Source organism: Photinus pyralis, unplaced genomic scaffold (assembly GCF_008802855.1).
Source record: "Photinus pyralis isolate 1611_PpyrPB1 unplaced genomic scaffold, Ppyr1.3 Ppyr1.4_LG9, whole genome shotgun sequence".
In the NCBI taxonomy this organism is placed as follows: domain Eukaryota; kingdom Metazoa; phylum Arthropoda; class Insecta; order Coleoptera; family Lampyridae; genus Photinus; species Photinus pyralis.
The window spans coordinates 20,637,339-20,650,267 of NW_022170878.1; the positions used below are offsets into that span (position 1 = coordinate 20,637,339).

The 12,929-nt window shown below is 41.7% G+C and overlaps 1 protein-coding gene across 1 annotated transcript in view; it reads left to right on the forward strand.

The window, feature by feature from the left end:
- Nucleotides 1–12,929, forward strand: part of LOC116180062 (sialic acid-binding Ig-like lectin 14) — a 95,910-nt gene that overhangs the window by 60,837 nt on the left and 22,144 nt on the right. Inside the window, exon 2 of the mRNA XM_031499891.1 lies at nt 805–1,164. Coding sequence (XP_031355751.1) covers nt 805–1,164 — 360 coding nt within the window. The remainder of the gene's footprint in view (nt 1–804; nt 1,165–12,929) is intronic.

The following is a 12,929-nucleotide window of genomic DNA, read 5'->3' on the forward strand; positions in this document are numbered from 1 at the left end:
TGCCCGTCTTGTTGATACAAAGACAGGAAACGGTGTTGAGCAACCAAAATGTTTCGTTTAGGACACAAATGAGTTTCAAGCACTTGAACAATATCTTCGTACGATTTTTCGATAGGTTGCTTGGGCGCGACCAACGACACAATTAACTGGTAATTACTAGAAGCTATTGAATTCAGGAGCATTTGAGCACATAACGTTTTGTCTTGAAAAACACCTTTCATCTCAAGTAATTCTCAAAACGAGCTCTGTACATTTTGAAGTTTTCTTTGGAAGCATTGAAATTTTCGAACGGCGGTATAAGAACTTGTGGATTCACAGGAGCTTGTGTTTGAAAACCACTTTTCTGAGGTTGATCAGCGAATGTTTTTGCGATAGTTTCAATGAGTGCTTTTTGTTGATTATTGAAGACTTCCATAAGCGATTGAAACTGTGTTTGATCCATTTCGAGTTAGATCGGAAATATCGAATAATAAGTAATTAAAGATTGCTTACCCTGACAAGTAAACAATACGCAAATGTCACTTTCATCTCGTCGCCAAAATTGTTGTGTATTTTGAGGTGGCACACTATTAGTTAAATTCACATGTCTTTAGTTTAGTAAACTTTAATTAATCATAACGCAGAAGTACAGAAATTATTAATATCGAATTTAATATCCTAATTGAAAAAACGATGCGTAACTAACTAAAAAAATAATAATTGACAATCCTTTTTTTTCCTAGCAACAGCGCGCTAGATTTTTAGACTTAATTCTAATTTAATTTGAGAACATAATAGACTCTAATACCTCCTCTTCTCTTTCAGATCCCCCAAGGAAGCCGTACCTTCTAATAGACAACAGAATACTGGATCCCGGGAATCTTTTCATTCCCGTCAAGGAGAATACGGATTTAACCGTCTCCTGTGTAGTGGATAGCGGCAATCCGAAGCCCACGTTATCTTGGGAATTAGCGTTGGGCTCCCTTGTGCTGCAGGACGTTCCGGAAGTGCCGTATCACGCCCTCAACTTCACGGAGACAATACGCGAGCAGCGGGTCGGTGCCAGAAGTGACGCGCGTCTCGAAAGGGTCATGAGGACCCATCACAACGCCACACTCACCTGCTTGGTTAATCACATTGCCTTAAAACAGCCAGTCAACGTCTCCTTACTGCTCGACGTTCAATGTAAGTATTGCGTACTTTCCGTGCAAAAGTGAGAAGGAAAAATCCTTTTAGCATGCAGGCCTCGCTCGTTTTAGTTGATTAAAGTAGGGGTTGAGAGTTTTCGATTGTAATTACTCTACCCAAGAAACAGACCAAACAAAGTAATAAAGTTAAACAGTACCAGCATCTGCGTGCGTTAAATTTCACTTAAAACAGAACGGATTAAATTAAGGAAAGGCATCAAAATGAAAACTAACGTTTAAGCCGTGTGCTTTACGGAGGGTATCATGAAACTGAAATTAAACAAACAATGTAATTATAAGGGTTAACGATAAGTATACGTAATGAAGTTTTCAATTAGGAAACGAGGTTGATTAATAGATCGCCGGTGTCCGGCGACATTTTTAACGGCGGTGTAATTTGTGGGAATGCACACGTACAGATTTGTGCGCCGTATTCTGTTATAACATAACACATCCGTACGAATTTATATGGTCGTGGTATATACTGCTACTTTTAAATACGGTTTGGTGAGATCATCTGGTTTGCCATGTCACTTACACGTCCACAAAAAGAACGGCTTCTCTCGATTTCTCAAGTTCAACCCTGAAGTGGTCTTTGCACTAGTTTGGTGCGATACCAATCAATATTGCCGCGGACACCCTGTAACTGAAATCCATATTTTGTAGCTTCAAGACTGTTTTTGCTCAGTCGTTAAACTGGCCGCGCTCAGTCTATAAAATTAGAGGGAAATAAATTTCTGCCCTCCCCGAGCTCTGTCTCGGGAATTGTTTAGATTAAAAGGCGCACTCTTTTGTAAAACAAGCGCGGTTCCTGCGGGACCATAGTTCACGGCAATAAAAATAAAACCTTAATTTCAATATAAATAAGCAGAGGAAACGGCAATTAAATTAGGCAATAAAAGTGCAAAGCCCGGGCTCCTCGTGCAATTCCGAAAAAGGAGATAAAACACTTTCGAGTAAAATAAGGGTTATAAATGGGCTCGCGCCCTCTCCGTTTCAATGGATTGAAATGTAGACCATTCGACTGGTGAATCAATACGGGGTGGACGCCTCTTTATTTGTAACATTTAAAGCCTGCGATGCAATCGCTAACGGTTTTGAATACGTAGCAGAATATTGAGCTTAGAATTGGAAGCGCGACTATCGGTTTCGAGAGCAGGTCGCAGTAGTACATGACGGTCCTGAGAATCACTCCGTCGGCGCACACGGCGGGGCAGTCGTCTTTACACTCCACCACCTCGCAAACGGATCGTCGCGATTTAGGTTTTGAGACGCAAGGCTTTGGGCATGGATCGCACGGTTTCGCACACTCTGGCAAGCATTTCGGGTTGAATTTTACAGTGGGGGCCGGGGTCGGGCAGCAATCGTCTGAGAAATAGCACGTGGAATCCACCGGCTTCAAAGCTTTGATCGACCTGCACGAGGGCTTAGCGCAGGTAGACTTGGAGTCGATGTTTCGGGTGTTGCACAAAATTTTTACGGTGCACGACTCGACCGACGGAGTCTGCACCCTGCGCGAGCAGCACGTCTGCCTGCACCGCTTCACGCGGCAGCAGTTATGATCGGGTCGCGAGCCCACGTAGCACCTCATGGTAATGTTAGACGGCCTTCTGACGATACGATTCGGACAGACGCTGTGACAGCATTTCTTGTTACGATGATACAGGGTGGAAATGATGTCCTTGACGCAATGCTCAGGTATCTCCACAGGTTTCGGAACCACCAGGCATCTATTACACACGCCGCACACCGGCGGATAGCACTTGTAGTTACCTGAGGGGTACCAGCTTTGTGGAAGCATTTTTGAGGCGATCAGGCGCAGGAGTGTCTTGCTGTCACTGATCAGATCTCCAAAACCGGTTCCGTAGCTGCTACATGACAGAGTGCAGATCGGCATATCACAGACATCGGAATTTTCTAAATTCTGCGTCACATTAAAGTTGCAGCTCAAGAGTAGTTCTTGGGCTTTTGTCAAATAGCACGAGAAATTTGGATGCTCCTGTCAAGTATAACGATACTTCGATCCGTCAAATGCCAAGGAGATGCGATTATTTCTCGTTATTTATCGGTTAGTTGTAGCCACGAGCCTGGTATGGCGATTTGGGTGTATTTTGGGTTGTGGCGGTTGGCGAATTTTAAGTATTTCTTCCGCTGCCCCTCTCTCTCCTAGACGGCGCCCGCCTTTGGTAACCGCGAACAGTTTTGCCCGTCGTGATGTATGTTCTACCACAAGGATCCACCGTTCTTGATTAAGTCCAGGTGGGAGTGGTCCGAACAGATCCACTGCTATGACCTCAAACCGTTGGGCGAAGACCTCGCGATTGTTTTGAACGAGCATGTGGGTAAGCTCGGTACTTAGCGGCGATTGTTTGGCGTAGTGGTCGGTTTGGCGGTGCTGCCTGAGGTTGCGCACCTTCCGTGAGCACTCCTCCGAACGGTGTAGGAGTACTGACTTCGCCGAATATATCTTGGTATTTTCAGGGGGGTGGTTAAATCGATCCCGTTCGCTCGGCGTGAGGTGGTGTCCTTCATCTGAGCGTAGTTGCCGTGCAGCAATGTCCGCTCGAGGTGGGTCTTTGGTCCGTTCTCTCTTCTTCCTCTTTCTGCCTGTGACACTCTTTTCTAGTGTAGTCGGGGAACTGGCAAAACATGCAGCGAGATTTTTTTCTTGGTGGTGGGCCAGGAACTACTAAGCTCTACTCGCGCACACTCCTCCATTTTTCGACTTTCTTTGGTTATATCTTGGAATGTGTTGGCTTTAGTGCCCGTCACTACGTCTCGGATGTGGTGTTGAAACCATAGACAGTTCTGTTGTAGGTTCAAAGTTGTTCGCCCCCTTGGTGATGCCCTTGGGAAGTAGGTCAAGGTCACGTGCCGCCCCCTCCCGTGGTGACCTTGGGAAGTAGGTTAAGATCACGGGTCACGTGACGATTGACCCCAAGGGCATTGACCTCATTTTTGTGTCAAATTACATTCTCAAGGTTATCAACATTTGCAAGATCATCCCAGGGCATTAACCCCATTTTTTTTGTGGTGTCAAATTACATTTTCAAGGTCATCTGAGTTCAATGGCCCCATAAATTTCTAATGTCATCCGAGGTCATCTACTCCATTTTATTTATGTCAAATTACATTTTCAAGGTGATCCGAGGTCATTGACCCCATAAATTTCTAAGGCCATCCAAGGCCATTGACACCATTTTTTGTGGTGTCAACTTGCATTTTCAAGATCATCTGTTATTGCCCCCTAAATTTCTAAGGTCATCCAAGGTCATTGACCCCATTTTTGTGGTGTCAAATTACAATGATCTCTGATGACCTTGAACATTAATGGGAGTCAATGCCCTCGGATAACCTTGAAAATTTATGGGTTTGAGGCCAATGCACTTGGGGCAATCGCCACGTGGCACGTGACATTGACCTACTTCCCAAGGTCACCACAACACATGACGTTGGCCTACTTCCCAAGGTCACAACCAACGGAGGCGAGCGACCTTGAATTGGTCTGAGATCAAGCCGGTCTATGGTTCCAACACCAGATCCCTGTATGCCTTCTATAGACCATGCTTTCCTTGAATGTCGCTGACGGTCGTTGTTCCTGGGGAATCTTGACGAACAGTACGCGCTTTTTGCTCGGCCAGCTCTTTCTCCCTTTACTCCTTCGCCAGGAACTGCCATATGAGTCCGTGGGTTAGGATGGTGTGGCCGAAGTTTTCTTTGAGAGGAGCGATGTCTTCATCCCAGAAGAGTTTCTTTCACACCTTGCCACCAGCTCCGTGCTTCTCCTTGCGGGAGCATCGCCATTCATGGCGTTGTTCTCGGCGACGCATTCCGAGTGGTTCCCTTCATCTGCTCGATCAAGACTGGGAGCTAGTCCATGGTGAGGGTGATTGCTGTTTGGGGTTCGGCCATTTTGGTAAGTGGTGAAATATTGATGCTCCAGTTGTTAGAATTGTTTTGGTGTAATATTTTATTAACCACGATTCACTTTTTGAAGGAAGTTTTTTACAGTTCTACAACGTTTTTATCTTTTTTTGTCCTCTCTTAAATTATTCCAATTCCTCTCAAGCTTTTTGACATCCTGGAAAAGTTTTCTGAAGACTTTTGCATGCGCCCAACAGGCTGTAAGGGTTTCTACAAGGCGCAAATTCTGGGATTTATGGTTCCAGAAAGCTATTAAATGCCCCTGAACGTACGTGAAACCGTTTGAAGATTTGGCAAATTATGATTGTCTCTTAAAAATTACAATTCTTCCTATATAACCTACATAATGGCTTATGATGTTTCACGATGTATAGGTTTGAAAATAAAGCGCCAAATTTAAATATCCCCTCAAGATCAAAATCGATACGTTACCTGAATTATACCTTTAAAATCAGTAAGTACTGTCAAACGCCGCTTTATTTATGATGCAAGCGTTATAAGATACAATTTAAACAATACAAACAATTCAATGTGAGTTTCAAATGATACTTGGAACTTAGAACTAGAACTTACTAGAAAAATCTATCTTAAATTTAACACACAATTTGAGCGAATATTCTAATGATAAGTTGAACTATATTATCCAGATCAGTCGGGTGTTGTGACGTCACAAGTAAACATGGAAGGAAAGGTTTCAAGCTCACTGATCTTGCGTGCTTCGCAAAACTGAAAATCAGACATCTTTGGCTGCTGTCCTTCCAGGTTTTAGAACATCATAGCAAGATAAAAAGGAAAACCAGTTGACGTAGAGCAATATTTCAATTCAATTGTTTTGAGTAAGTAGTTGGAGTTAGCAACCGACAAGGGCAATTTCATGTTCGCATGTTATGTACTTGTTAATGCACTACGGATATCCCTACATGCGATCCAATTACGATCCCTTTCAGGTATGATTAAACCACCTATAGAGAGTTGTTAAAGAAGACGAATTTACATTAATACTTTGCGCCGTGCTGGGTAGCATTAAGATGTAAACACAATTTTCCAAACAAACAGCGTATGCAAATTGCGGCAGCATAGTTCTGCACGGTTAACGTCGGCGTCGTCGTTGGCTTTTGCATAGTAATAATTTCACAATATTTACATAGCATTTGCAAATTTACTGGCGTTGTGTTGTCGAACGGTACACCATATTAAACGTAAATTAATTACTAAACTTGCGTGATGAAAGCCGATGCTAATGACGGCGGCGAACTCCTTTTTCTACCCTCGCGGACGATTGCTCCCGTGCTCATTAGGTGAGAATGAATTCATTTACTCCTGTTTGTTTTGGTGGAAAACTGCTAGAATATGTCTTAATGAGTTACACCCCTTTCATTAATTAAAGTTAGGGTAGGATACGGAGCACTGTCTAGTTCTCAAGTTGCAGAGAATAGATCGGTGGTTTACTGCCAACTGAAATTTTAAGATATCTAACTCACAGCCATTCGTAACCAAATCTACAATACCACTGATTGGTCTTCTCCTAAAGTTGCCCCGATTGCCATAGAAATGGACTGGATGCAGGATTCCCCTATGTCGAAGTTCGTATTTTTGGTATATGACGTTCAGATTTTCTGATTCCACAGTGTCCCTTTGTTGATAATCGCGTAAAAGTCCTTATGCTCGGTTTGGAACACGGAACGCACTCGTAGAATATTTAATTTTCAATAAAACTTTTATACCGGCTCCTCTTTTAGTAAAACAACCCCTAACTTTCTTGAAGTTGAGTCGGCACGGTCGTGATTAGCTTTTTTCAGATCTTTTTGCACTTAAACTTTGGTCTTCTAAAAAGGGGACTCTTCCGTAACCTAAAGCAAGTAAAGCTGAATTTATAGTTCCGTACCCGCAACGCCGTACCGTAACGTTTGGAATTAAACCCTACTTGTTGCGTGTGAACATTTATAGTTCGCGTTAACGTTGCGTTAGAACGGTTAAAGTACGTAGGAAATGCCCAAATCTTATTTCTTACGGTAAATCGTGCTAACGCGTTTGTCGTCGGCAGTATTCGGATAATTCAAACAGTTGAGTTTATCCTGACGTTCGTTTCGTTTATTTACAATAATTATTGACACTTTGTTGGTTATTATTATTTTGAAATGCACGTTACTCTTACTGACAGATGACATAAGTTCGTGGCGCAAGCTCATCTCTTACCACTACGGTAACTATAAATCGTATAATTTTGGTTAACGTAAGATTTTACGGTTCCGTTTTTACGTTCTTACGGCTACGGAACTATAAATCCGGCTTAAAGCTCGACACATTTTCCGTAACTTCGCGATCTAATTTTCGTAACCGCGCCCTTAGCAGATGACCTACACGCTATTTCGACTGCTTATGTCTCCCCCATTTTATTCTTTAGTTCGCCACATTTGTTGATAGTGGGTTCCCGTTACAAACCCGATCTTGAGCTGAAACACAGGTAGCGATTGACCTGGAGTTTGAGCTAGAACGTGGACAAGATTTTAATGTTTAGTCCGAAAGAAAGCCTAAGTGGAATCTTCAGTAGGTCAGAGTTTGATCAAGAACTTCAAACGAGTTTATGCTAGAGCCTGAACCAAAGGCTGAACCGCACCTTGAGTCTGAGCCTGAGCCGGAGTTTTAACCAGAAGAGAACTTGACACCTAAACTTCAGATTGTCTGAGACCGACTCTGAGTTTAAGCGTTGGAGACCGAGTAAGCCTAGATTTTGAGCCAGAGATGGCGCCAGTGCCTGGTCCAGAAATTAAAACGGAAGTTGAACCAATTTTTTTACCAGGGATTGAGCCTATGAGAATGAACGAGTGCTTGAGTCACAGTTTGCGCTGAAGTTTGTATCAGAGCGAGAAATAAATCTTGAGTTACAGCATGTGAGCCCTTGGGACCGAGTCAGAGAATGAGTAGATTTTAACTTTCGTTCAGAAATAGAGCTAGAATTTGAGCTAGTAATTATACCAGGGTTTGAAACAGAGTTGGGAACGAATCTTAAACCAGGTATTGAGCAGATTGCGAGTCAATGTTTTAAACAGAAGTTGAACTTGAACTTCCGCTTAAGTGTAATCTGGAACCTGAGTTAGAACGTGGGTTAGATCTGCTCTTAGATAGATCGGGGTAGAGCCTTGAGTATGCTCATACTCAACGTTCAATATACAAATTTATTCGTTCGCGATACAACACTGACACATTTAATTGGTTGGTCCTCGACTAAATACGGTGATAACTTTAAGCGTAGGTATGCCACCCACCCAACCTTCCAAGCACTGTTTACTGTAACTAGTTATACATAGGGGTGCCTGGCTCAGTTCAAGGTCGCTCGACACAGGGTTGTGACCTTGGATAGTAGGTCAAGGTCACGTGAGGATGACCTTGGGAATTGGGTCGAAGTGAAAATTGAGTGACACGTGGGTGGTGGCTTTTGAAATTAGGTCAAGGTGACATTCGCGTGCTACGGTGGCGATGAGCCTATGGAAATTAGGTTAAGATGAAAGTCGCGTTCTACGTGGGGGGAGGCGGTCACCTCATTTTCAATGTCATCCGAGGTCATTGGCTCCATTAATTTCCAAAGTCATCCGAAGTCATTGACTCCATAAATGTTCACGGCTATGCGAGGTCTTTGGTTCCGTTTTGTTGTGGTATCAAATTACATGTTCAAGGTTATCCGAGGTCATTGTCTCAATAAATTTTCAAGGTCATCCGAGGGCGTTCACCCTATTGTTGTGGTGCAAATTACATTTTCAAGGTTATCCGAGGCTATCGGTCCCATAAATGTTCACGCCCGCGTAGTGTCAAATTACGTTTTTAAAGTCTTCCAAAGTCATTGACCCCATATAATTTTAAGGCCACCCGAGGTCGTTGGGCTACAATATCAAGATCATTCAAGTTCACTGACCCCATTTTTTGGGAGCGTTTTCTTTTGTTAATAACCTGTGACTTTGGAAAGTAGGTCACGGTAAATTCCAAAGCGCACTCGCTGCTCGCTCTCCCCTGTTAGTACCTTCAAGGTATTGATCAAAGGTCACTTCAACTTTAATCCAAATAATTTGTTTATAAACTAGAGGTGAGTTCAAGGTCACATTATTACGATATAAAGCGCTTCGGTGTGCATGATAATTCAGTCAGTCGGCGCCTTGAATTAATGATGGATTTTTTAAATTGCAATAAGTTCTACAAGCCGTTTAAAATTCTAGTGAGCTACAACACTCCTCTTCTTTAGCCTAAATACTGACACAAAATACCCGTTATGATACTCGTAAGACGGTAACTGCCACTCTGCCAAAGCCCGCACGTAATTTCGCTGCTTAAAAAATTGTGTAAAAGCACATCTGGGGGCCCAGAACCGAATTCACAGGTTTTGACGTGAGGGTATTGGTATACTTCTCCCCGAGGATACAGAAGGGGATGGTATAGTCTAGTTTCTCTTCTCTGCACTATGGATGAGGAGTTGCTGAACGTAGATCACTTAATCCTGTTGGAAATGGAAGTTTCAATTTACGTACATTTGTTAGCAATATCACCTTCTCCCTCAAACCTGTTTAATATAGGAACGTTTCCATTTAGAAACCCTGCGGCAAAGATGAGGGTTCTAAAAGAGAACGGCGTTTTACGTTTCGAAAGAGGTATGTTAATGCCAGGGAATAAAAGTAGTTCTAATGGTTCAATTCGTTCGATCCGCATCCGCTACGGCCAAATTCGGTAGGAAAAAATATGGGAGGAATGCAATTAAGGAGATAAAGCGAAATTTATTTTCTCCCGAAAACATTTTGTAATGAAGACACGTCTTCCGAAAGTAAAAGATATTTAGTTATCTTGGGGGGATTAAAGATAAAAAGTTGAATCAGTTGGATGTTAGTACACAAGTTCGTTTCAAGTGAGCTCATCAAAGTTGTTCGAAGTTTTGTGTGTTTATTATCCTCGGTTTTAGTTGGTAGACAAACTTACTACAACAATATATCACGACCCTACGTCAAGTTTTCGAGTACGTTGTTTACAATAAAACCGGATAAATCAATGGCTCCATTAATCGGCTTGGTCAAGTGGGGTTCGCGACGAATCGAACGGGTCCTGTTCTTTTCCATTCCGATCTCGCAAGTTTAATTAATTTTCTTACAAAGCGACGTAATTGACGTGATGGAGTACACAGAGACTATCCATTTCGGGGCTTAATTAAACTCGATCCTATGCAGCGCATAATAACAAACGCAAACAAATAAGTTATTCAGGAAGAGAACGCCGCCCGGTTTCGTTTACTTAAAGAGAAAGTTCTTAAGTTGGCGTGCGCCCTCGAGGGTTCCAGATAGTGGAGAACACAAGACAATCCAGGCAGGATATCCTGGAAGGCCCGTCTAACCGCGAATTGAAGCGCGTTAGTGATAAACAAGATAAGTCAGGATGTCAACATCAGCAGGGGTTTATTGAAATTTCTATACATTATACAAAGTCGTAAGTTCGCCTCAAATGTAAATGGAGGATTAATTTTGAAATTCGTATTTAATATTTGAGAAAGTACACAGCCTCAGCGTTGAAGTTGCGAAGAGGGGCGTGTAGCAAAATCAAATCAAACGTAACACCTCGTTTAGTAGCTTAATGAGCTCGTTACGTAAGAATACTCCGACGACTCCCGGAAGAAGTAATTGCCTGCGTCCAGACCAGGCGAAAAATTAATCAGTGACAATCAAGAATCGTGAAACATGGCTGCCATAGGAAACAATACTGTCATTTTAAAAACAGAGGTGCGGCACACCAAGTATGCAACCTTAGTCTGGATAAAATTTTCTGATGTCCGTTCCATTTTAAAATTGACGTTTACGCCTTGGAAAAATTTACCCTTAGAAAAATCGCACGCGAAATAACCACCGCGTGGAAAATTTGGCCTTAAATCGTCTTCGAAATGTTCGAAGAAGGTGGATCCTCTGGGAACTTAACTTCCAACATAGTGCGACGAAAAGCATTTTCGACGGTACACAGATGAACGCCCACCGAAAATGGAAGTTGGGACTTGGATGTGGGCGAGAGACGTGGACTGTGTGTGTTTTGGAAGATACGAGAATTTCGAAGCCAGACTGGGACAGAGCGAAGTTTGATAACACAAAAGATAGGTATAGGAATAAAAGCATCAAGCTGCAATACAAAATTGGAGATATCAGAAGTAGGCTAAGCAACAGAACAGTGAGGAGAAATACCTAGAACAGGAGTAACTTTAGAGGTTATAAGAAATTCATAAGGACGAAAGTTGCATGCAAAGGAGAGATAAGAAAAGTTAAGTCACGTAAAGGGAGGATAGACAACACAACATAATATTGCCGACAGCAGAAAGTGAGAGAGCAGCGTAATAATCAAGGAATAGGGGGAGAGAAGCCAGGGAATCCAAAAGAACTAAAGACAACTTACGTAACTTACGTTTTAATTTAAAAAACCGTAATTTTTGTAAGTTACATAAATGTAATACCTATTTGATACATTTTGATCGATACTACTACTTCTTATAGAATGTGACCTGTAGAACCCATAATTTCAAACAGTTCCAAGATTAGGCTACTAGTTCAAAAGTTACAGCCCTTTGAATTTTTTTTCGAAATTGGTTTCTGAGGAATGCAAAAACAGCAAGGGCATTCAGTAGCCAGTAGCATAGGAAATCTCAAAGAAGTCTTAATAAAGAAAAGAGAAAGAGAAGAAGAGGAAGAGGCAAAGAAACAATTGGAAGTCGAACTAGAGCAATTACAAAAAAGCAGCACAATCTACCGATCACCGCCCACAACAAAGACAGAAGAGAAAGAAAAAAACAGGAGAAAAACCCGAAAACACGGAGGAAATTAAAAACATGATGATAACCTTTAACAAGAGTATGATGGAAATGAGAAATGACGTCAGAAAGGAAGTAACGGAAATGAGAGAAGAGTTTAAAAAGGAAATGCAGGAACTGAAGGGGCAAAATCAAGAGAAGGAAGAAAAATGGAACAACGAGAACTATCGGAGAGAATAGACAAACTAGAATGGAGACTGGAAAAAGAGGAAAGGAGGAAGAAAAAAAATTACGTTATAATTAAAGGAATAGGTGCAAATAATATTAAGGAAACCGACGCAATAAATTTCCTAAGAATTGATTAAAAATAAATATTTCTACTACAGAAGCCCGTCCAATACAAAATAGAGAACGAAAAATAGGGATTCTAATAAAATGTACAAATTGGGAGGAAAAAAATGGAATCATGAGGAACAGACAAACCCTAAGAGATAAAAAGGGATATATCGATAACGACCTGACGTTTACAGAAACAGAAGTGCAAAAGAAGATCCGAGAAAGGATGGAGGAAGAAAAAGAGAAAGGCAATACAACAAAAATGGGATATATGAAGCTCATGATAATAATGATACATGGTTCAAGTGGGACGAAAGAGATGGTAATTTAACGACAAAAAAGTGAACAAGCATACACAATCAAGGAAGGAGGGGGGGGGGGGAGATCACACAAACAATTAACAAAGGAACAATAGGTGACAACAAAAACAAACAAAAATAGAAAAAAGAAAACATGAAAAAAAAGGAAACATCAAAATTGGATTCTGGAACGTGGCGGGAATCAGCAATAAGGATGAACAATTTTGGGAGTACGTGAAAACTTATGATGTAATCGGCATGACAGAAGTAGGTACGGGTCGAAGAAAAATATTGGGAAAATTTGGAGAAAAAGCTACTGAAAGATTTTGAATGGGAATATCAATACGCCAAAAAGGAAAACAAGAAAGGAAGAGCCAAAGGACGAATATTAACAGGTGTAAGAAAAACGATAAAAACTGAAAAAAGTATGCGGAAATTCGAAAA